At 45.6% G+C, this 21,426-nt stretch overlaps 1 protein-coding gene across 3 annotated transcripts; it reads right to left on the reverse strand.

Annotated features, from left to right (window-relative positions):
• Positions 1-858: 858 nt before the first annotated feature.
• Positions 859-21,422, reverse strand: RRM2B (ribonucleotide reductase regulatory TP53 inducible subunit M2B). 3 transcript variants are annotated; one of them, XM_050970675.1, is made up of 10 exons: positions 21,257-21,422; positions 16,603-16,755; positions 15,059-15,175; positions 14,043-14,176; positions 12,439-12,533; positions 10,319-10,452; positions 4,845-4,949; positions 3,652-3,765; positions 3,009-3,179; positions 859-1,294 (listed from the first exon to the last, which is right to left on the reverse strand). In XM_050970675.1, the coding sequence occupies exons 1-9, from the start codon at positions 21,362-21,364 to the stop codon at positions 3,027-3,029; spliced, it is 1,113 nt and encodes a 370-aa protein (XP_050826632.1). In that variant the 5' UTR covers positions 21,365-21,422; the 3' UTR covers positions 859-1,294; positions 3,009-3,026. The 3 variants fall into 3 exon arrangements, with proteins under 3 accessions (XP_050826632.1, XP_050826631.1, XP_009085555.1); XM_050970674.1 differs by having other exon boundaries at positions 859-3,179; XM_009087307.4 differs by lacking the exon at positions 21,257-21,422 and adding an exon at positions 20,610-21,215 and having other exon boundaries at positions 859-3,179.
• Positions 21,423-21,426: the final 4 nt, after the last annotated feature.

Here is a 21,426-nt window from a genome sequence, read left to right on the forward strand (position 1 = left end):
TGAGCCTCAGCTCCTATTGCAGGCCCCAGAGAGAGGTTTCTACTCATCTGACCCTTGCAGATGCTCTTCACCATGAGACAAACACCTTGAGGAAGCACCTTCTCTGTCACACTGAAGTCACACCAGCTTTATTCCAACTCAGAGCACACAGACCATGTACACTGAAGGGATGCTTTGCACCTTCCCCCCCACACACACAGACCCATCAGGCTTTCTTAAGCTTGATGGGCACAGTGTGAGACACACAGAGCCCTCAGAGGCCCATGGGGTTTCTGCCCAGTGCCCAGTGCAGGTGGAAGAAGGCACCTTCTGCCCTTCATGCTTGTCTCAAAGAGGCTTCAGGGACAAGACTTTTGAAATGACAGCCCTGGCAGTGCCTCCACAAGCAGGTGTGAAGCTGTGCCAGCTCAGACCCAGGTGATCAGTGCTTGGCTTCAGGCAGGTGCCTGGCTGGCCCCAGCTCAGGGTCTGAACCCAATGATGCTGTGCCCAGGCAGTCAGGGTGCCTGCCCCAAGGGCATGATGCTCTTGATATATCAGGCACCACCCACTGACAAATCATTTTTGGAGTGTTTCTTCACTGAACCTTACAGACACCCAAAAGATTTCTCCTTGTGCCAGAAAATCCCAATTAAAAACAAAACAAAACAAACACCAAACCCACTTGCTTGCTCACTAAACTGCAAAACCTATTTCCAGGAACAAGAAAGAGCAAGTCAAGAGCTCCAAAAGGTGCAAGACAATATATGGAGCACTCATAACTTTCTCCCACAATCCAAAAGCTGTGAATACTGACTTACTCTGTCACATCCCAATTTTATCACTTTGGATTTCACAAGGAAGCATGGAACTTGTAAATGAAGGCATGGGCTTCCCCACACTCAAATTTTATTGAAATGACACACATATTTTACACACAAATCGAGTGGGAGCCATTGTACCAGACTTTGGTATCTCACAGACATTTACAGAACCTGAGCACATTGCAGCTTCATAGTAGAATACTCTCTGTACTCTTATCATAATTCACAAGACCCAAAATAAATACTTTTTAGTACTTTCAGTGACATAATAGGTTCCATTACTCCAACAACAGACCCATTTACAATATTTTCTCTTTGTGCCCTATCAACTCAGTATTTCCAAAAGGCACTGAGTTTTCCCTCCGAGTCCACAGTTCTCTTGCAGTTCCAGGATGTTATGAGAGCCGCCAGTTCCAGCTTTTCTCTGTATTCTCAACATTCCACTCTGCCCTCTTCCAAGTCACCTTATGTCAAATGATGCAGGCTCTTCTCTAGTGAAAAAAAAAAAGCTGTTCCATTTCCATGCTCAGTACATACTCTTTTACAGAGACTAAAAAAACAGAGTCAATTTTGCTGCTTATTTTTACAGCAGGGACAGTTGTTCACTAGGAACTATGCTAAGGCAGTTCCTGTTTCATGGAACTCAGGTACCAAGGACTATGGCTGATCTGGGCTGGCAGGGAGATAACACTTGTGCTACCCCATCACTGATAACCCTGGGCTGTCAGTTTGCCTCATGCCAGGTATATCAAAAGCAGCACAAGTATTTGCAACAGTAAGACTTACAAAAGCTCTTCCACAAAAAGCTGAATATTATGAAAAATGCTTGGGTTTAATAACGTAGAACCCTTAGTCTAGCTCTTGTTCACTCACTTCATCTTGGAAAAAAGAGCCTATTTATTTGCAGATAAGCCAGGTACAGCTGAACATGAGCATCCCTTGCACCCCAAGTACCACTGCAGCACATTAGCCACTCTTTAGTTGCTCCATTCTCTCCATGTGGTATCAAAAATTTACAGTTTTCAGGCACACAATCAAAAACCAGTTCTTTGTAAGAACCAAAACAGTTCTTTGTAAGATGCTGCTACTCCATACTACTTCTGGTTTGTTTTTGAAATGTTTAATGCCTTCTTTCAGAAGCTCTTCTGTGTCAATGGTTCCAATGGTTCACATCAGACACCCAACCTGATGTACCTTCATACATTACTGGGTGCTTCCTTACAGCCCCAGAAGTTTGTTTGTAGCACCTCCAGGAATAATCCCTTGGAATGACATGTCTTCTCACCCCTTCAGTGCACAAGTGCAACCAAGAAGGGGAGAATATCAAACCACCCAGCACGACAAGGGGAGATGGACAACACCCAGAGCTGGCTGTTTCAGTGTCAGATGATTACAAATACAACTACAAATTGCTTAATAAGGCACTTGATCAGTGAAGCACGGAAAAACAGGCAGCACAAGCCAAAGAACTACAGGATGTGGTTTTTCTCCACTGTTAACAGGTGTGCCTTTTCAAGGACCATTCAAAGTCCACTGACCTGTTCATTAACAGCTGTAAGGCAAGAATCACATGTATTTGAATTAAATGCCTATCAAGACCCATCAGTTTTCCAACCCGAGTAAAAATTTTTTCACACAGAATCCAGGTTAATGGGGAGATTACACATAATTCCCAGGTTTAATAATATTCAGTAGTTCAGACCTCATTAAGGTTTTCCCACATTCAATTATTACTATATCTGCAACAGGATGAAACAGAAGAGCTTTTACTCTAAACCAAATCTATAAACATGAAAACAGAAAACAGGAAAATAATTTATAGCAACATTTTTACGTGGAGTGATACCTCAGCTGGTTTTCAGATTAAAATACCATAACATGAGGTAAATATGCAGTTTGCTTTCTTAAAACACTACTGAAGTCTTAAAAAAGTAGTAGCATCCATTCCATGTCATTTTTAAAGACAGCATTGACAGCAGATGAGTCAAGGGAATCTTAAAAAGGCCATCCTTTTACAAAGCCATATAAATTTTTTACAAATGATCCCCCTTTTTTTTTTCAAATTACACAGAGAGAAATATATTTACTGCTTTGACAAACAACATGAAAACCCAGGAAAAATATCCCAGCAGACTCTGATTTCCATGAGAAGAAATTAAGTCAACTTCACAGCATAAAGGGAGATGAGGAGAAGGAAACAGTCACCATTCATTTGCCAATTTATCAAAAATCTGCATCCAGAGTGAAGACATTGTCCATTGTTTCTGCCATAACAGCAAAACGTTGATATTCCGAAACCCGTTTCTCAAAGAAATTTGTTTTTCCTTCCAGAGAAATATTCTCCATGAAATCAAAAGGATTTTCTGCATTAAAGACCTGGGGAAGGAAAATACACTGCTGATTCTGACAGGGAAATAATGCTTTAAAAACCCCACCACAAACAAAACTGTCAAACTCTTTCAAACTAGATCACCTCTGGCTGCAATATCCTGTAGATCTACAGACTCCTATCTAAGCAAACTCAGTACTGCCACTCCCAGGAGCTTGGTCTGTGGTAAAGTTCACTTGAGCAAGGTGCTTGTTACTCTTCAAGCACTGCAGCATCTGAGCACAGCTTATGTTTCCCATTACAAACCTGCTGAGCAGCTGAAGGGAAACAAAGGCCCAAATTGTTCTTGCTCTTTTACAGTGAAGCATAGGTATGAATGCTGTGGTTTCAGCTGTCACTCACAGGAAGGCCGTGTGCTAAATATGACCTGCTCCCCAGCATGACAAGGGAGTGCTTTGTGCTGACAGTTCCCCTGGGCTGCACTGGCAGGCCAGCATGTGGGGCAATTGCATCTCTCACCTTTGAGAACCCAAGCTCCATTAGTAACCGGTCTGCAACAAATTCAATGTATTGTTTCATCAAGGTACAATTCATTCCAATCAGACCCACAGGTAATGCCTCAGTTAGAAACTCCTAGAAGTTAAAACACAGATGACATTTAGGGAAATGAAATTAAAAAAAAAAAAAAAAGAAGAGAGAAGACACCTGTGTTTCACAGTAACACTGTGATGTTCCAGGCTCCCCAGGAAGTTATCTAAATAAATAACTTGCATCACTAAATTCAACAAATATCTTCTGTTTTCAGTAACTGTTTGTATCTTCCTTTATTTTTAGACTGTTACTCTGGAAAAGGCAGATGATTTTTATCACTGCCCCTCTAATCTGCTTTTCTCCAAAACCCCAGCATAGGCTTCAGTGTAAGCTTAAGCTCCAACTTCAATAAACCTACAGACCATACTAGTAGGAGCAGGGATAGATCAAGAAATCACCAGTTTTCCTGGCTTCCAGCCGCTACAGAATGACAGATCAGAGGGCAGTGATATATATGAGTGTTGAACCCAGTCATGTGTATATGCAGGCACCAAAGCATACCTGTCTCAGTGTATTGAGACAAAGCAGGAGCATTTTTTATCATCACAGCAGTTAGATAACAACAGGAAAGAAAGCTAAACTAAAATCCTGCCAAACACTCAGCCATGCAGAAACTTGTGCCTGCAGAAGGGCAGCACTTCACATGAAAGAACCTGACATCAACCTCAGAAAAAGCCAGTAGACAGCATGATACTTGTGGCCAGAACAGACCCTGCCTTCTCCTGAGGACAAGCAGAGATGTGAATACAATAGGGAGAGTCAAAGATCCTTTAAGGACAGATGTAAACAAACTCCTCCCTGAGAGACAGCTGCAGTTGGACTAGATGATTATTGTAGGTCCCTTCCAACTGTAACTATTCTATTCAATATCAAATAAGACAGCTTTTCTTCCTTTCTGTCATTAAGGGGAAAATCAGCTGCCAGCTTCAGCTTGCCCCACTTGCTTGACAACTGAATCAGAAAGTCTCTGCCTCTTATTGTCACCATTAAGGAAGAGGGAAGGAACGGTATAAAGCATCAGAAATCAAGCATGGAGTCCCAAAAGTTAGAAGTTAATTAGTTTACTTTCACACCTCAGACTGAGCCTGTGCTGCCCACAATGCTGTCACAGCCAGGATTACCTGCTCAATTTCTACAGCATTAACGATGATCTCACAGACTCGCTCTTCTGATGGTCTGTTCACTAAATAATGGAACATGAGACATGCAAAATCACAGTGTAGACCCTAAAAAAGGAGAACAATGAAAAACACAGTCAGTTTTCCCCTCTTCCACATATTTGCTCTTGTTTTCAGGCAGTGTCATTTGAGTTGAAGTTTCCCAGCCTCCTATGTGGACTTGAAGTCTACAACCCAGTAACATCTCAAATCCGTGCCAAAATAATGTCCAGCATACCTGTTTCTCAGGTAAAACTTTTCTGAGGGCTGCTCTACTGTGAGTGATCCTACACAGAGTCTTGCTGGTCTCTGCCTCATGTCAGGGATGATTTTGCTGAAAGACTTCTACATCAAGACCTGCAAAACTACTTGTGAGTTAAAACAGGCTGTTTACCTGCTCTTTGCTTTGAGATACTTGATTTAAATTCTTTCAGTAGCATTTCTTCCCTTGCTTCTCCCAACAGCATTTTCAGAAAGGCAGATTCAGATTAAAGTCACCAAACCCAAGATTAACAAATAATCTCTTCCCCAAATTAACTCCCCTTCTCATTTCACCCAGCTATCCTACACAGAACCTAGTAAACCATGCTCCTTTCCAGGATTTCCAGAAAAGTCTCCTACCAAGGTAAGAAAACATAAGGAGACAAACAACCCCAGACAGCTGCTCCAAGAGGCACCTCAGCTTCTCTTTAACTTGCCTGGGTACAGCTTGATGGTCTGGCTTCATACCTACCACTGCCAGCCTAAAGGAGCACTGTGCTAACATCTCTCCTCTCAACTGCAAGGTGGAAATTGCAGCCAACAAACCCAAGAGGGCACATCCAGAGTGAAAACCAATCAGGAAGAATTTGACAGACTATGGGCTACAAGACAATCTAATATTATCACTAACAAGGGTCAAAACAAAACCTGGGGCTGACCTACTAGAGAGCTGTTCTGCTGCAAAAGACCTGGGAGTCTCAGTGGGTAACAAGTTGACTGAGCCAGCAGTGCTCTTGTGATCAGAAGGGCCAAGGGTACCTCAGGGTGCATTGGGAAGAGTGTGCCAGCAGGTCAAGGGAGGTGACCCTCTCCCTCTGCCCATCCCTGGTGAGGTCACACCTGGACTGTTGTGTCCAGTTCTGGGATCCTCAGTATGGAAGAGACGAGGAGCTACTGGAGAGGGTCCAGCAGAGGTGACAAAAATGATGAGGGGTCTGGAGCATCTTTTTTATGAGAAAAAGACTGCAGGAGCTGGGCCTGTTTACTCTGGAGAAGAGAACACTAAGAAGGGATCTCATTGATCCATGTAATTATCTCAAAGGTGGTGTTGTGGTTTAGGAATGGTACTCCCCAGTTCAGTGCCTCCATCAATACTCTCCCAAAGGAGATGCCACTTGCTTGCTCCCTGCCCCCAACAAGCCACCCTTGGCTTCCCCTTGCCCCTTCCTGCTCTGTGAATGGAGGCACAAAAGGTGAAAATCATGGGATGGGTAAAGAACAATTTACTGGAAACAACGAGATAACAAAAGGAATGGTAACAGCAATATGAACAACAAAATGTGTACGACAAAGAAGCTATTTACATGGAAACCCATGACAAATACCCACCTGCTCTTCCCAATTACATTTTTTCCCACTGGAAGGAACACCCTTCTTCTCAAAGACAAGAGAGAGAGTCCCTTTTCCCCACCCCTGTCAATGACCTGAGATGGTACCCAATAACATTAGGGTCTTAACCACACAGCTTCAGGCTCTACCCCCTCACAGCTACTGCAAAAAATTAACCCTGTCTCTGGCTGAAGCCAGGACAGGTAGGTGCCAAGAGGATGGTGCCAGACTCTTTTCAGTGGTGCCCAGAAACAGGATGGGGAGCAATGATTATAAACTAAAACAAAAAAAGTTGCACCTCAACATGAGGAAGAACTTCTTTACATTGAGTGTGACAGAGCACTGGAACAGGCTGCCCAGGGTGATTGAGGAGTCTCCCTCTATGGAGACATTCCAAACCCACCTGGACATGTTCCTGCGTCACCTGCTCCAGGTGACCCTGCTTGGATTTCCTGAGGACCCTTCCAGCCCTAACAATACTGTGATTCTGTGAAAACTGTTTTGGAAAGTCTATAAAATCCTCTTGATTAAGCCCTGAAGTAATGTAATTTGGGAAATATCCCCCCCTCTAGTGACTGCATTAGCTGCCTGCTGCAAGGCTTCCCATGGTCTTATCCAGGGCAACATCACCAGCAGGATGCAGGACATGCCTGGCTTCTCCATGAACCCGTGTGCTCTGCTAACTGGTGCTCGCACCAGCTTTGCACCTTTAAGTATCAAATAGGCACCAGCTCAACAACAGCCTGAGAGCAGAGCCAGTAGCTCAAAAAACACACTGAACGTTAATCATTTATCCGTCCAGGTGCATCAAAAAACAGTTTGTAGTTTTCCATTGCGGATTCTTTTTACTGCCACTGGGTTTCAATGCAGGTGCTCTGTGCAACAAGCTTTAACCTTCATAACAGCACTGCAGTTGGAATTATGCCAGCAGAGCTCAAGAAAATTTTAGTCTTTTGGTGCTTGACTCTTCAGAAAAGTACAGTTACATTCACTCACCTGCAAGTGATCCTGGTAACAAACAAATCCTGCCTCACTCGAATGGATCAGTTCATGACTCACAAAAGACACAAGGAAGGTGAAGGCTGAAGAACTATTTGTTTTTCCTTACTCATCATATCACTTCCTTCAAAAGTATCTTTTAAAGACATATCATAAAATGTCTAATTTCAAAGCAATTTATCTAACCCATTAAATCACTTCCATTATAAAAAAGCTCTTTACATACTAAGACCAACTCTGCTAAGTTACAACCACTAGCATGTTTATACTGCACACAAAACTGGTCTTTCTACTTTTTCAGTGCTGACAGCAACACAAGTAGTGCAGTGCACAGTCCCCAGCCATAAACAACAGCTGCCAACTTGCAGGGAGCAAAGAAAAAGAAAGGAAGGAAGCAGTTCAAAGAAGAGGCACTTGTAAGCATGTGATCTGTCATATCTGGTGCGCTGACATGCAGCCCCTCAGACACCTTAAGTTAAGAAGCACTCTTCTCAAAGGCAGATCTGTAGTTGCCCCCTCCCAGAAGATTCTATTGCTGTACAGCAACACAAGACCATGGAGAGGAGTGGTATCTGCTGCTTCTGCAGCAGCTGCCTTGGTGATGGATGCAGGTGGCTGTCTGCAAGCTCTGGGACACATAACCAAAAGCAGGTGAAGAGTGGTACTTGGAGCCCACCTGAACCTGCCTGAAGCAGCTGAGGCACAGCACGTCTCAGAATCACACACTATCCAGGTCCTTGCTCCAGCCAGCCCCCCCTGCAGCTGGGGACCATGCAATTCTACCCACTCCTTGAGCAGCTGGGCCTTTGCCTCCCTTCACACCAGAGGAAAACATCCCCTTCATCCTAAAAAATCAATCTTTTTTATAATACTGTATACATTGGCATGCTGGTTTTGGCTGGTTTGCTGTTTTGGGGTAGGGTTGGTGTTCTTTAAGTACACTATGGGTCAGTGTTTTGGATTTGGGCTGAACACAGGGCTGATAATATGGAGATGTTTTTGATATTGTTGAGCAGGGCTTACACAGAGCCAAGGCCTTTTCTGCTTCTCATACTGCCACTCTGGTGAGGAAGTTGGGGGTGGATGGGAGGTTGGGAGGAGACACAACACCCATCCTGAGCTGGGACAGGTGACCCAAACTGACCAAAGGGATATTCCAAACCATGTGACATTCAGTATATAAAGTGAGGGGAAGAAGGGGGCGGCGTTTGGAGTAATGCCATTCGCCTTCCCAGGTCACTGTTGCACCTGATGGGGCCCTGCTCTCCTAGAGATGGCTGAACACCTGCCTGCCCATGGAAAATGGTGAATTAATTCCTTGTTTTGATTTGCTCATGTGTGTGTGACTTTTGGTTTCCCTATTAAACTGTCTTCATATCAACCCACAAGTTTTCCATCTTTTACCCTTCTGATTCTCTCCCTGATACTACTGGTGGGGGAGTGAGAGAGTGGTTGCATGGGGCATGATTGCTGGCTGGGCTTAAATCACAATTGGGACACCAGTATTTCTGCTGAGGGACCCAGCAGCACCCAGGTTTTAAGTTCATCAGTGCCATTTGCTGGGTATTTGCTGGCTGGATAGCCAGGCCAAAAAACATGGTAAGAATTAAATTCAGTTGGTGGCTGGCCACAAGCAGTGCTCCCCAGGGCTCAGTTAGGTTATGTACTATATATGCATGTATGTATATATATATATATATATATATATATATATATATACACATACTCACACACACACACACACATATATATATACATATATATACATATACATATATATATATATATACACACACACATATCATATGTATGTTACTGGCCTGAGTGGCCAGTCCTGTTTAATATCTTTATCAGTGGTAAAGTGCATTGAGTGCACCCTCAGTCACTTCGCAGAAGATACCAAGTTTGGTAGGGATGCTGATCTGCTGGAGTCTAGGAAGGCAGAGGGATCTGGACAGCTGGATCAGTGGACTGAAGACAATGGTACGAATTTCCACAAGGCCAAATACCATGTCCTGCACTTGTGCCACAACAACCCATGCAGTGCTACAGACTTGGGCAGAGTGGCTGGAAAGCTGCCCAGTGGAAAAGTACCTGGGGCTGCTGGTTGAGAGCAGCTGAACATGAGCCAGTGTGCGCCCAGGTGGCCAAGAAGGCCAACAGCAGCATCATGGCTTGTGTCAGGAATAGTGTGGCAAAAGGACCAGGGCAGTGATCATCCCCTTGTACTTGGCACTGGTGAGGTCATATCTTGAATCCTGTATTCAGTTTTGGGCCCCTCTCTACAAGAAGGACATTGAGGTGCTGTAGCAAGTCCATGGAAGGGCAACGAAACTGATAAAGGGTCTGGAGCACCAGTCTTAGGAGGAGTGGCTAAGGGAGATGGGGGTATTTAGGCTGGAGAAAAGGAGGCTCAGGGGAGACCTGAGCTCTCTACCTGAAAGAAGGTTGTAGTGAGGTGTGGGTCACCCTCTTCTCCCAAGCAACAGGACAAGAGGAAATAGCCTCAAGTTGCATCAAGCAGGGGATTAGATTTGATATTAAAAAAAACATCATGGAAATTGCTGTCAAGGGAAGTGGTTGAGTCACCATCCCTGAAGGTATCTAAAAAACATGTGAATGTCATACTTTAGGGGCATGGTTTAGGGGTGGACCTGGCAGTGTAAGGTTAACAGTTTGATTCAGTGATCTTAAAGATCTTTTCCAATCTAAATTATTTTATGATTCTATAATTATTGGTAAAAGTCTGCTTCTTTCCCCTTTCTCTGTCAAGACTATAAATGTAATTCTACCCTTGCCCTGGAAACTCACTTTTCTTCCCAAATAGTGTACAGGACATGCCACATTACCTCATCTCTGCTAATAAGTTCATTGGAGAAAGTCAATCCAGGCATCAGGCCCCTCTTCTTCAGCCAAAATATAGCAGCAAAGGAACCCGAAAAGAAGATGCCTTCCACTGCAGCAAAGGCAACCACTCTCTCACCTGTTTAAGTAACACATTTTTTGTTAGACACAAACTGCTCTACTGCTCATCAGCAAGATGCACCATCTGCATCAGACAGAGTGATGATGGAGAAAAGCAATCCCCCTTGCAGCACCAGATGCTGTCTTTGAGCACATCTGTCAGCAGATCCTGATGCACAGTGGGTCTACATACCCCACAGCACTCAACCATAGGCAACCCCAGCAGAACTGAAGAACAAAGGCACCCACTGAAACTGCCACAGGTCAGGAGCAAAAGAAGGTAATTGTCTAAAGTGGCCAAAACATTAGTACTCCATTATCTCTTTCTCCTGAAAGACAGAAAAGCAGCTGTGTAACTGACAGCCAAAACTGAGAAAAGGGCCAATCTCTTCTAAATTAAACAAAAAACCCTACACCACAATTTCTTCTTGTTGGAAATCTGCACAAAACCATATTCTTAAAAGAGTCAAAGTCTTCAGAACATAAGACACAAATAAGTACTTCTGTTATCCCACCTTCAATCTGAGGAAAGCAAGGCATTATTGGTCCCAGTTCTCCCTGGTCTCTACATGAATGAATGTATTTCTTCAGACTACTGTGATTGTTTAGTGAAGCCACATCACTCCATGTACACTACTTCAAACAACTTCACAGGCTCATTGTGTATGTTGTGACATGAAGAACATTGGCACTAACTTCTGGTGCCTTTTCCCAATAAGAATTGCACAGAATTTTGTTTTAAAAAGTAACCCAAGGTAGCCAGATGTCCCACTTTCTCTATGAGATACTAATGCCAACCAATGGGTCATCAGAAGAAATTCAAATTAGGAAAAAGCAAAGAGAGCAATACCACCTTAAAAGTATCACAGAAGTTATTAAAGAAAGATTTTCTTCTGGCAACACTAGAAATCTACTGCTGTAGAGGATGGAGAAAGGCTGCTTATAAAATATAGGTTTAATGAAGCAGAAGACTGATTACTTATCTGGATAAAATTCATTAACTTTGCTTAATGGGGGCAGGGAGCAGGGGGCACACTGCTTTTTGAGTTAGGGAACCTTCTGATTCCTGGCTCACCCCACACTGCTGGGAGCCAAACAAAGGGATGATGAAGGGGTTTCACACACAGCAAGCAAAGCCAAACCAGGGAGCCAGTGGGAGCTCCAGGACAGAACAATGTACAGCTACAAAAATGAACCTCTCTCAAAAAAGAGCTGTGAACAAATGCTGCAAAAGAATGATGTTCAGATTCATTTTGTTCACCAGGCTGAATCTCTCCATCTCCTACACTTTCTCAAAATATAAAGGATGTTTGCTGTAAAAAATTCACCAGAGTGCACCCATTATGCATTTCAGCTACAGCAAACACTTCCAAGTCAACACTGTAATGCTGAATGCAGAACACTCCTAAGGATGCCCTGCAGCACGCTGATGGAAGCTGAGCCACTCTCCCAGCTCTGAAATGAGATACAAAAACTAGAAACCTGGTCCCAACAGCAAACCAGAAACAGCAGAAATAGATGGTTCTTGAATCTTTTTTGTCCAGGCTCAGTCATGCTTCAGTTACACAAAAACCCCATGGATTTCTCTATAGGAACATGAACACAGAAAATACCTGGACTTGCAAGAACTTCAGCTGCCCAGCTCTGAACATAGAGTGAAAAATGAGAATCAACTAGAAGAAATAATCAAAACCACAATATAAGGTCTACAAGCAAAAACTGAGGAAATCAGGGTTATTCAGTATAAATGAATAGTGGGTATCAGTATAAAGATAAAAAAGAGCATTTTTCATAACATGATTTCAGGGGGCACTGCCATTACTTTATTTCTCTACCTGAAGATAAAAACATACAAGCTCACCAGAATTTACTTCTAGTTCTTTAGCTAAACCAGAGACCCAGAAGTCACTACATCTGTGGAGAATTTCATTTCATGTTCCAGGGGTGCTCACAGAAGGTCAGTTTGTGATATGCAATAGAAACAAGTTTATAAAAAGCTACACACCAAAAGTGGATTCTCGATCTTCAATCCACTTCAGAGCCCAGTCTGCTTTCTTCTTAACACAAGGCATTGTTTCAATAGCATTAAACAAGAAATCCCTACAGAAGAAAACAGAGACAAATCATCAAAATAGTGATTTAGGTAAATCTGCCCTGGTTGTCCCTTCCAACTCCACCAGACAGAGGATTCCATTATGCAAGGCTCTGAACTAAGCCAAGTAAGAGACCATTCTCCAAATTGGTGATGATCTGTCCTGTCTTTGTCTGGGATAGAGTTCATTTTCTTCCTAGTTGCTTGTACAGTTCTGGTTTTTATACTGAAAATGAGAATTATGTTGATAACATACTGATGTTTTAGTTGTGGCTAAGCAGTGTTTACATGAAGTCCAGGACTCTCCAGCTTCTAACCCCACCCCACCAGCGAACAGGCTGGGGGGAACAGGAAGCTGGGAGGGGACATAGCCAGCACATCAGACCCCAAGTGGCCAAAGGGATATTCCATATGATGTCATGCTCAGAATATAAACTAGGGGAAATCTGGCCAGGGGCCTGCATTGTGTATCACTTTTTTATTATTAGTATTAGTATTATTTTCCTTCCCTGTCCTATCCAGCTGCCTTTACATCAAACCACCAGTTCTACTTTTCTCCCCAATTCTCTCCTACCCCATCGGGCAGGGGCAGGCAGTGAGTGAGCTGCTGTGTAGTGTTTAACCTGAGAGGTTAAACCATGATGTCATCTGTGATAAAAAGGGCAGAGGGAGACAAATGTGCAGAAAGCAACATTCCCCCAGGGCTCAGGGGAAGAAGGCTGTGAACTCAAACATCCCATCCCCAGGAGTGCTCATCCATCAGATCACAGTCTCTCTCAGACTTGAAGCCAGCTACTTCAGACTATCCATAGAGCAAAACCTCATCTCGCCCAACTCGACAAAAGAAACTGGACAAGTCCCATGTGCACAGACTCTGTTCCTATGCTGAAAACCTGAAAGGAAACCTTGCAGTCCTCCCACCATCACCAACACATGGTGATGGGAAAGCACTGTGGGAAAGCAAGCTCTGCCTGACCATCACCATGGGCGAGTCTCTGAGGGAAAGTGCTGCTTTCCAAATGTGTCCTGTTTGGACTGAGAAGTTCTTCAGACAAAAAAGTGAAGTCAATAATTCAAAAATAAGCAGTTCAAATTGCATTAAAAAGCACTGACAACAAAAAGGCTGAAAGGATGCAATAATTGACTGCTGTATATTAGGAACACCACTTTGATAATGAGCACTCATCTTCCTCAGGCTGATCCTTTGCTGATGTAAGAGCAAGCACTGCAGGAGCGTGATAACTTCAGGGAGTTCATCTAACCTGTAACATTTCACATACTCCGCACTTCCAGCAATAAAAGATTTATACAAATATTAATTAACCTTCTGATACTCCCACAATAAGGCTTGGTCAGTAATACTCTCTGTTTTGGGGGTCAGACATACAGGCCTTGAAAGCTTTAAGGAACTTTCCCCAGTTAGTCATAAAGAAAATAGGAGACAGCTGCCATGCTGCTGGCACCACTGGCTTCACCCACAGATTTCCCACAGGTCTGTAACACATCCAGAGGTTTACCTTTTCTTGGGATCTTTGATGTAGGTGTCTATGAGCAAACTGTACATCTCTGAGTGAACATTCTCAATGAGAATCTGAAAGCCATAGAAACAACGAGCTTCGGGGATCTGCACCTCCTGACTAAAACGTGCCACCTGCCAAAACCAGAAAGCGCAGCAATGAGTACAACAAAACAGTCCTGCAGGTCACTACTCTGAGCTCAATGGGAGAGACAACTGCTACAGAGAGATCTCTGCTACAATGGCAGATCTCTGCTACAGAGACAGGATGGGAGCAGTTCTCTCCTACTTTGTTCACAGACATGTCAATAGGATAGCTGTGGTACAGGGGAAAATAAAGCAAGCTAGACAGAAGTTAATACATCTAAGAGCTGAAGCATGAGGGTACATGTATACAGGAGAAGAACAGCAAAATATTGCAGTACTAAACACTTAGTACTGAACAAAGCCTCAGACTTTGTGTTTATCATTAAAAACAAACAGCATGACATAAGGCATGTTCATGCTTATGAACATGCCTTATGTCATGAGATACTCTCCAGCCCAGAACAGATATCAACAGGAAGAATTCCCCACCTTTTTAGCACCACCCACCTGCACCCTAAGAGATTCTAGGATACTGTTCAGTGAGAACAAAACAGATTTTACTAAAATAAGGAACACATGGCACAGCCATGGTCTGTATTCCCAACTTTTCAATAAACATGAGTACAAGAAAAATATGGGGTTATATTCATTCATTCAGAAATGCACATGCCACAGCCAAGCAAGGGGCTAAACTTAAAAATGGTGTCCCAGAGTGATGTCATTTGGAGCTCTGGTGACCACAGCTGACCCAATTTAACTCAAACACTGTTCCCAGACAAACAAGCTGCTTGCTCCACTTGGCAAAGGTGAGATTGAAAGAAAAAAGTACACATTTAACAAACCTATGAATTAATGTGAAAAAGCCAAAATGGAAAGTTAACAAGATAATAACATGACTAAGTATTCAAGCCCTCTGTAAGTCTTTCTCACCAGGTTTTCATTTACAATTCCATCACTGGCTGCAAAAAATGCCAGAACATGAGAGATAAAGTATTTTTCATCTGCTTTCAGCTTGTTCCAGTGAGGAAGGTCCTTTGACAAATCAACCTAATGAAAAGAAAAAAGGAAAACATTATTGTTCTTCTGCATTTGTCATTCTGTAAAAACAAGCAGCCCAGTCAAGTGACTGAGGGAGAGTTTTGGCATTTGCTTTCAAATCTTTACATGTAGGGAATTTAAATATTTGTGACTGTAAAAGACAACAGAGACACTACAGTACTGTTGTCTCTCTCTACAACAGTAACATAATGTACTTGTTTCATAGTTTACACTTTTGTAATTTGAAATAAAAACTGGTGTCTATTGAATAAATAAATGAGATTTTGAAAAGCCTTCGTATCTTTCTGTCTCAAATATGAACACACATCAGTAACTAGACCTCATTCTGAGACACTTAAACTTTCCTTGAAATAAATGCTGATACTCCAAGAAAGCTCTGCCCAAGTGTGTCAAAAGATGGACTGAGGGGACTTTGCCTTTGGCAGGTGTTCAGCCTCCACATTGGCAAAAAGAATGGTGTGGAGCCATCACTGTGCAACTGTTCTTGTCTATCAGACCAAACCCCAGCCATGAGAGAAAACCACAGCTTCCTTCACATGGGCCTTTTCTGTTTGTTTGTAGGATTTCTGAACCAAAACAGCACTAAAGTAGAGTTAGATGTGAAAAATGCAGAGCACCCACAGATGGCAGGACAGTGTAAGAAGTGTAAAAAAAAAACCAGTAGTACAGTAAAAGGGTAATGCTGGTAAGGCAGGAGTTCAAATGCTTTTTCTTTAACGGTTAAAATGAAGATCTGCTGCAACAGGGCAGCAAGCTACCCAGCCAATGAAATACCATCTCCACAAACAGCAGCTCCTCATCATCCCACGATGCCTTCTGGTCTATTTAGAAGCTGCCAGTGCTTTCCTCTGCAGCTGCAGACCACTGCCCACAAACGAGTTTAGGTCTAGCTAACCAGCAACCTTGGGGAAGAACTTAAGAGCTTGCACTGTAACATGGGGCAAGCACCTCACCAGGGCAATCAGGAATCAGCTAAACACATTTTTAGCAAAACTAACACTGTCTGTCCGGAAATTTAGGTACCTAATATTAAAGAACAGCATGAAATTTCCCAGAGCATCTTACATGGGCAAGGAGTCAGCTGCAGGTTCAGAGACCACAGCTCTGTAGGAGCTGTATGACCACGAAACAGAGCAATCTGACTTAGGATCTCTCTATAACCAGAGGAGCACCCCAGGACACAATTCCATCTCATCCTAAACTAAGCAACTAAAACAGCTCTGCTGAATCACCCTGTGGAAGCAGCTTGCTTTCCACTGTCGATGAAGGGAGCTCTGCTTTGGTGCTGGCACCTGATGTTTGATGAAAGTAACTCCAACCTTTGCAACACAGAAGCCAGCAGCAGAGCTAGGAAAGATGTGCCAGGACCCCAGTGGTCTGACTGTCTTTTGCCAACCCACTGGCTCAGGGCTCACCTCTTCTGCTGTCCAAAAGGAGGCCTGGGCTTGCTTATACATCTTCCATATGTCTGGATACTGGATGGGGAAGATGACGAACCGGCGGTGATTTTTTCTGAGTAGAGGTTCTTCATCAAGGTTGGAGCCATTTTCAGCAGCACCCGATGAGCTCTGAAAATAAAGCACAGTTCCAGTTAGAGTTCCCACTTTTTATTTGTCCTGCTCACGCTATCCCAAAGGTGTGAAGTTCACTCGTGTCACACAGACACCCACCTGGCCCCCTGGGGTAGGTGTCCCCTCGCCCTCCATCAGTGCTCCGGCAGCGCTGCCCGCCCGGCTCTACCAGCACGGCTCTCACCAACCGCGCCCTCCCAGCTGTGCCGGCGCCAGGAAGCGCCCGGCGCCTGTGTGCCAGAGACAAAGCCCTCTGCACACAGGGGGAAATCTGCCCTGGGAGACATCAGCCACTACGGTCCCACACACCAGCACATACCAGTGAGGTCACGGCACGGCGCTGCAGCCTGCCACCAGCACAGCTCCGCCAGGCCCACTGCCCAGGCACCTCCCAGCCATTAGGACCTGGACAGACTGCCTTGAGAAAGCCATGAGATGACAGTAACTAATCCAAATTGACAGAGGACAGCCCTGTGCCACAGCGAGTCTCAGCATGGAGGTTTGTGTATGCAATCTGTGAGGGCAGCCCACAAAACAGCGTGGGTCTGGAGGCTGCCCTGGAGGCTCTCTCTCGATATGAAGCCAGTGCCTCTGCCCAGCAGATGACAGCAGGAAAACTTCTGCCTGGAGTCACCCAACCCACACTGATCCTTCTGTGTGGGTTTCCAGAGGACATCTGTGCACAGCTCTTCTTCAGAGAGTTCTAGCCCAGCCCAGCTGGGGAGGTGTGGACAGCTGATATTTAGGAAACAGGCCAGTGAAAAGTAGGAGAGAGAGCACTCTGAGAAGGGCCTTCACCTCACCTCTGGCTGGGGACATCTGCTCCCAGAATCAATCCCTGCATCCTGCAGACATGTCACCAAGCACCTGCTAGAAACAACTGCTGTGAAGAGCTGTCAGGACAGCACGCTGCAACCTCTGCAGAAAGACTGGTGCCTCACACTGATCAGAAGTTCAGCAAGCAGGATGCCTTTCTGGGTTGGTTCCAAGATCCCACTGACACTGCTGTAGAGGATAACTAACCACAGGCAGTATACAAGGTGTTTCATATAATACAGCAGCAAAGGGGAGCTGAAGGTTTTGAACACCATTATTTCTACCTTCCTGGAGGTACCAAAGTCCTTTCCCTACCCAGTCTGATTGTAACTACTCACGTAATAAAAAGCATTCCTTTATTTCAATTTGAAAAATATTCTCAAACAAATAATGCCATTTACATTTTAAAAAACAAACAAAACCCAAACATTCATGCACATTGCACAGCTGGCATAGATACCCCAGATGCCCAGTGAATACATCACTGAAGCACATTCTGGGTTACAATTCTACCATTTTATTCTATTTTTTAATTCTACTAAATTACATGAGACAGATTTCCCAGAATCATCTTGCAGAGTTTCTGCTGAAGGCCATGAGAGTTGAAGACCTTTTTTACTTCCCAGGCCATAGATGGTTACAATAACTCACTGGAATTGGGAGAATTTGGAGTTGGCAGGTTCAGCACCTTGTCTTAGCACACACCTGCTCAGGGCCTGGCCTCCAGCCCACAACTCCATCTGCTTCTGCACCAGCTGACATCCTTGAAAATGGAAACACTGCAGAAGTCTTCCCTGTTATCCCAGCCACTGCTGGCCCATGGACAGCTTGATGTCCTCCAGGACCCCCAGATCCTTCTCTGCAGAGCTGCTTTCCAACAGGTCACCTCCATCCTGTACTGGTCCCCAGGGTTATTCCTCCCCAGACCTGCATTTGTCTTTGCTGAATTTCAGACTATTCATACTCTCCCCATCTCCAGCCTGCCCAGGTCCTTCTGAAGGGCTGCACAGCCTTCTGGGCTATCAGCTGCTCCTCCCAGCTTTGTGCCATCAGTGAACTTGCTGAGGAGGCATCTGCCCCTTCATCCAAGGCACTGATGGATAAGTGAAAGAATACTGGGCCCAGCATTGAACCCTGGGGGACACAGCCAGTGACAGCCCTGAAACTAGACCAGTGCTCAATCCACCTCACCATCCACTCATCCAGCTCACACTTTCTGAGCTTGCCTATGAGGGTACCATGGGAGACACTGGCAAAAGCCTGGCTAAAGCCCAAGTAGACAAAATCCACTGCTCTCCCTTGTCTATTCAGCCAATTGTCCCATCACAGAAGGTAATCAGACTGGTTAAGCAGGAGTTCCCTTTGGTGAATCCATGTTGACTAATCCTGATGACTGTCTTGTCTTCCACGTGCTTAGAGATGGATGGGATGGCCTGCAGGACAAGCCATCCCATCATCTTTCCAGGGATACAGGTGAGGCTGACTGGCCCAGTTTAAAACTGTACCAGTACTTTGTTAAACAGATGGTTTTGGTTGTTTGGGGTTTTTTAATTTTAAAAAAGGAAAGGTCAGTCACAGAGGCTACACCATACTGGAACCTCTTGCTCAACCTACACCCCACGTCCCTTATCACCTTCAGGGATGCAGAGGAGTTTCACAGGTAGGCTGCTGTGAAAGGAGCCTTTCACAGGCTCTAAACTGGCAGGCAGGCAGGCAGGTAGTGGCTACAAGACAATCCCATCCTCACTGTTTCAAGTGTGTGGCACATTCTGACCACTGCTGAGGCTTTGAGCAGTCACCACCTTGTGCTGAAGGAGCATAACACATTCCCTGCCTTGACTTCCTGGATCCAGGGGCACTGGCAGGAGTGTGAGGGGCAGGAGAAGTCACTAGGTCAGCACTACCTTCAATCTGCACCCCAGATCTACTTCTTAATGCTATGATGGTGCATAAAACAGTCAACACTCATCATAATGACAAAGGGCACCCAGTTTATAATGTGTACACGCTTCATTCTGTTCAGACGTGATCTAAATGTGTAAAAAAGAGCTGAAGCTGGTGGGCACAGGCCAACCCTTGCACCAGCAGGATCAACCCTTGCACCAGCAGGATCAACCAGACGAGGCTTCAGTATCTCCAAGAATGGAGATGACACAATCTCTGTGAGCAACCTGTGCCAGCTTCTGACCACTTTCAGAAAAAAAAAGTGTTTTCTCACACATAAATGCAACTTCTTGTACTTCAGTGTGTGACCAATGCCCCTAGTCCCACCATAGGGCACCACTGAAAAGAGCCTGGCTCTGTCTCCTTATTATACACTAGGTATTTTCACCCACTCACAAAATCCCCTGGAGTCTTCTCCAGGCTGAATAGTCCCAGCACCCACAGCCTCTCTTTGTATAACAAATGCTGAAGTCTCTTAATCATCAGCCCTTTGCTGGACACACTTCAGTACATCATATCCCAGTTATTCTGCAACTGTGAGAGTCAAGCTCTTCTGGTGATGACAATAAACCAAATGGACGACAAAAACTGCTTAGGGGTACTGAAACGCCTTCCATTCATTTCAAATTCGGCAAACTAGGAAATAATTAACATATATACACACATACAACCATGACCCCACAGCTACAGGTGTTGGGCTACATGTGCAAGCATCACAGTTACATCAGCTGTAGCCAGGGAAAAAGCTAAAGGTGCCAGCAGAGCCAGCACTGTGATGTGGAACATACTCAGCGCTGTGTGACCATGAAGCCTCACACACCCTAATAAAAGGCTGCACGTGTATCCCACGAGCTCCCAAAGCATTCAGGCCAGCCCTGGGCAGCACAGGCCATGCCAGCAGTGAGACTGGGAAGACCATCACCATTCCTGGGAGAGATGGTTTGCACTGCACAGCGTCTGAGGAGCACAACACCTGCTGGTTCCACATGCTTGAGGGGATCACAGGACTACCATGCACTTCACTATGGGTACAGCACCGTTCAGGGAGACACAGAAAGGGGTTTCTTACATTCGTATTTAACATGGCACACCTGGTTTTGGTTACTTGAGTGCCGATGAGACACAAGGGCTCAGCAAGACCACGTGTGTTTCCCTGCCATGATGATCCTTTCTCCTTGAACACCTCAGCCTGGCTTTGCATGGTTAGACTGGGGGGACACCAGAACGTAGCTCAGACGACTGCCAGGGGCAGACCTTCCTGGTCCACAGGGCCTGGGAAGCCAGGAATATCATCATCAACACCCACACCTGCCTCCATGGCGGCTCAGGGCAGAGAGGACGAGCTCTACCTTCCCGGCCCCGGCAGGCGCAGAACCCTCGGGGCGGCAGGGGCGGCACTGCCCGGTCCCCGTGCCAAGCGGCCCGCGGCCTCCGCTCGGAGGCCCGCATTTCCCGCAGGTGCTGCCAGCGATCCCCGGGGCAGCGGTGCCCGAGCGCTCCGGCCCTGCCGAGCCCGGCCGGGACAAGGGCGCGGGGGGACGGGCCCATGCCCTTTCCAGGGCTGTCCGAAGCAGCGGATCACCGGTGACGGGATCCCCCCGCGGCGGCCCGGCCCGGCCCGGCGGGGAGGGGAGGTCGAGGGGCCCGGCCAGGCTGGGCTGCGCTGCTGCCGCCGCTCCCGGAGCCCCCGCCCGGCCCGGCCCCGCTCTGCTCCCCGCCCGGTCCGGCCCGGCCTTACCCGCTCCGGGTCCGTCGCCTCCTGCGGCGCCGCCGGCCCCCGGCGCTCGCCCATGGCCGGCGGGACTGCACCGCGAGGGGCGGTGGCGGAGGAAGGGGGAACGGCCATGGCCAAGGCCGCTCCTCCCCCGGGGCGGCCTCAGCAATTGCATAACAAACACAGTCGCGGCG

Source organism: Serinus canaria, chromosome 2 (genome assembly GCF_022539315.1).
Source record: "Serinus canaria isolate serCan28SL12 chromosome 2, serCan2020, whole genome shotgun sequence".
In the NCBI taxonomy this organism is placed as follows: Eukaryota; Metazoa; Chordata; class Aves; order Passeriformes; family Fringillidae; genus Serinus; species Serinus canaria.

What these genes read in the sequence shown, in the direction of transcription:
- RRM2B (XM_050970675.1), bottom strand. Translation starts at nt 21,364, where the DNA reads ATGGCCGTTCCCCCTTCCTCCGCCACCGCCCCTCGCGGTGCAGTCCCG. An exon ending in AGATCGAGAATCCACTTTTG is followed by an intron (nt 10,453 to 12,438) that starts GTGTGTAGCTTT and finishes TTACTTAAACAG; the next exon opens with GTGAGAGAGTGGTTGCCTTT. An exon ending in TGGAGCTTGGGTTCTCAAAG is followed by an intron (nt 3,180 to 3,651) that starts GTGAGAGATGCA and finishes TTCCTTCCCCAG; the next exon opens with GTCTTTAATGCAGAAAATCC.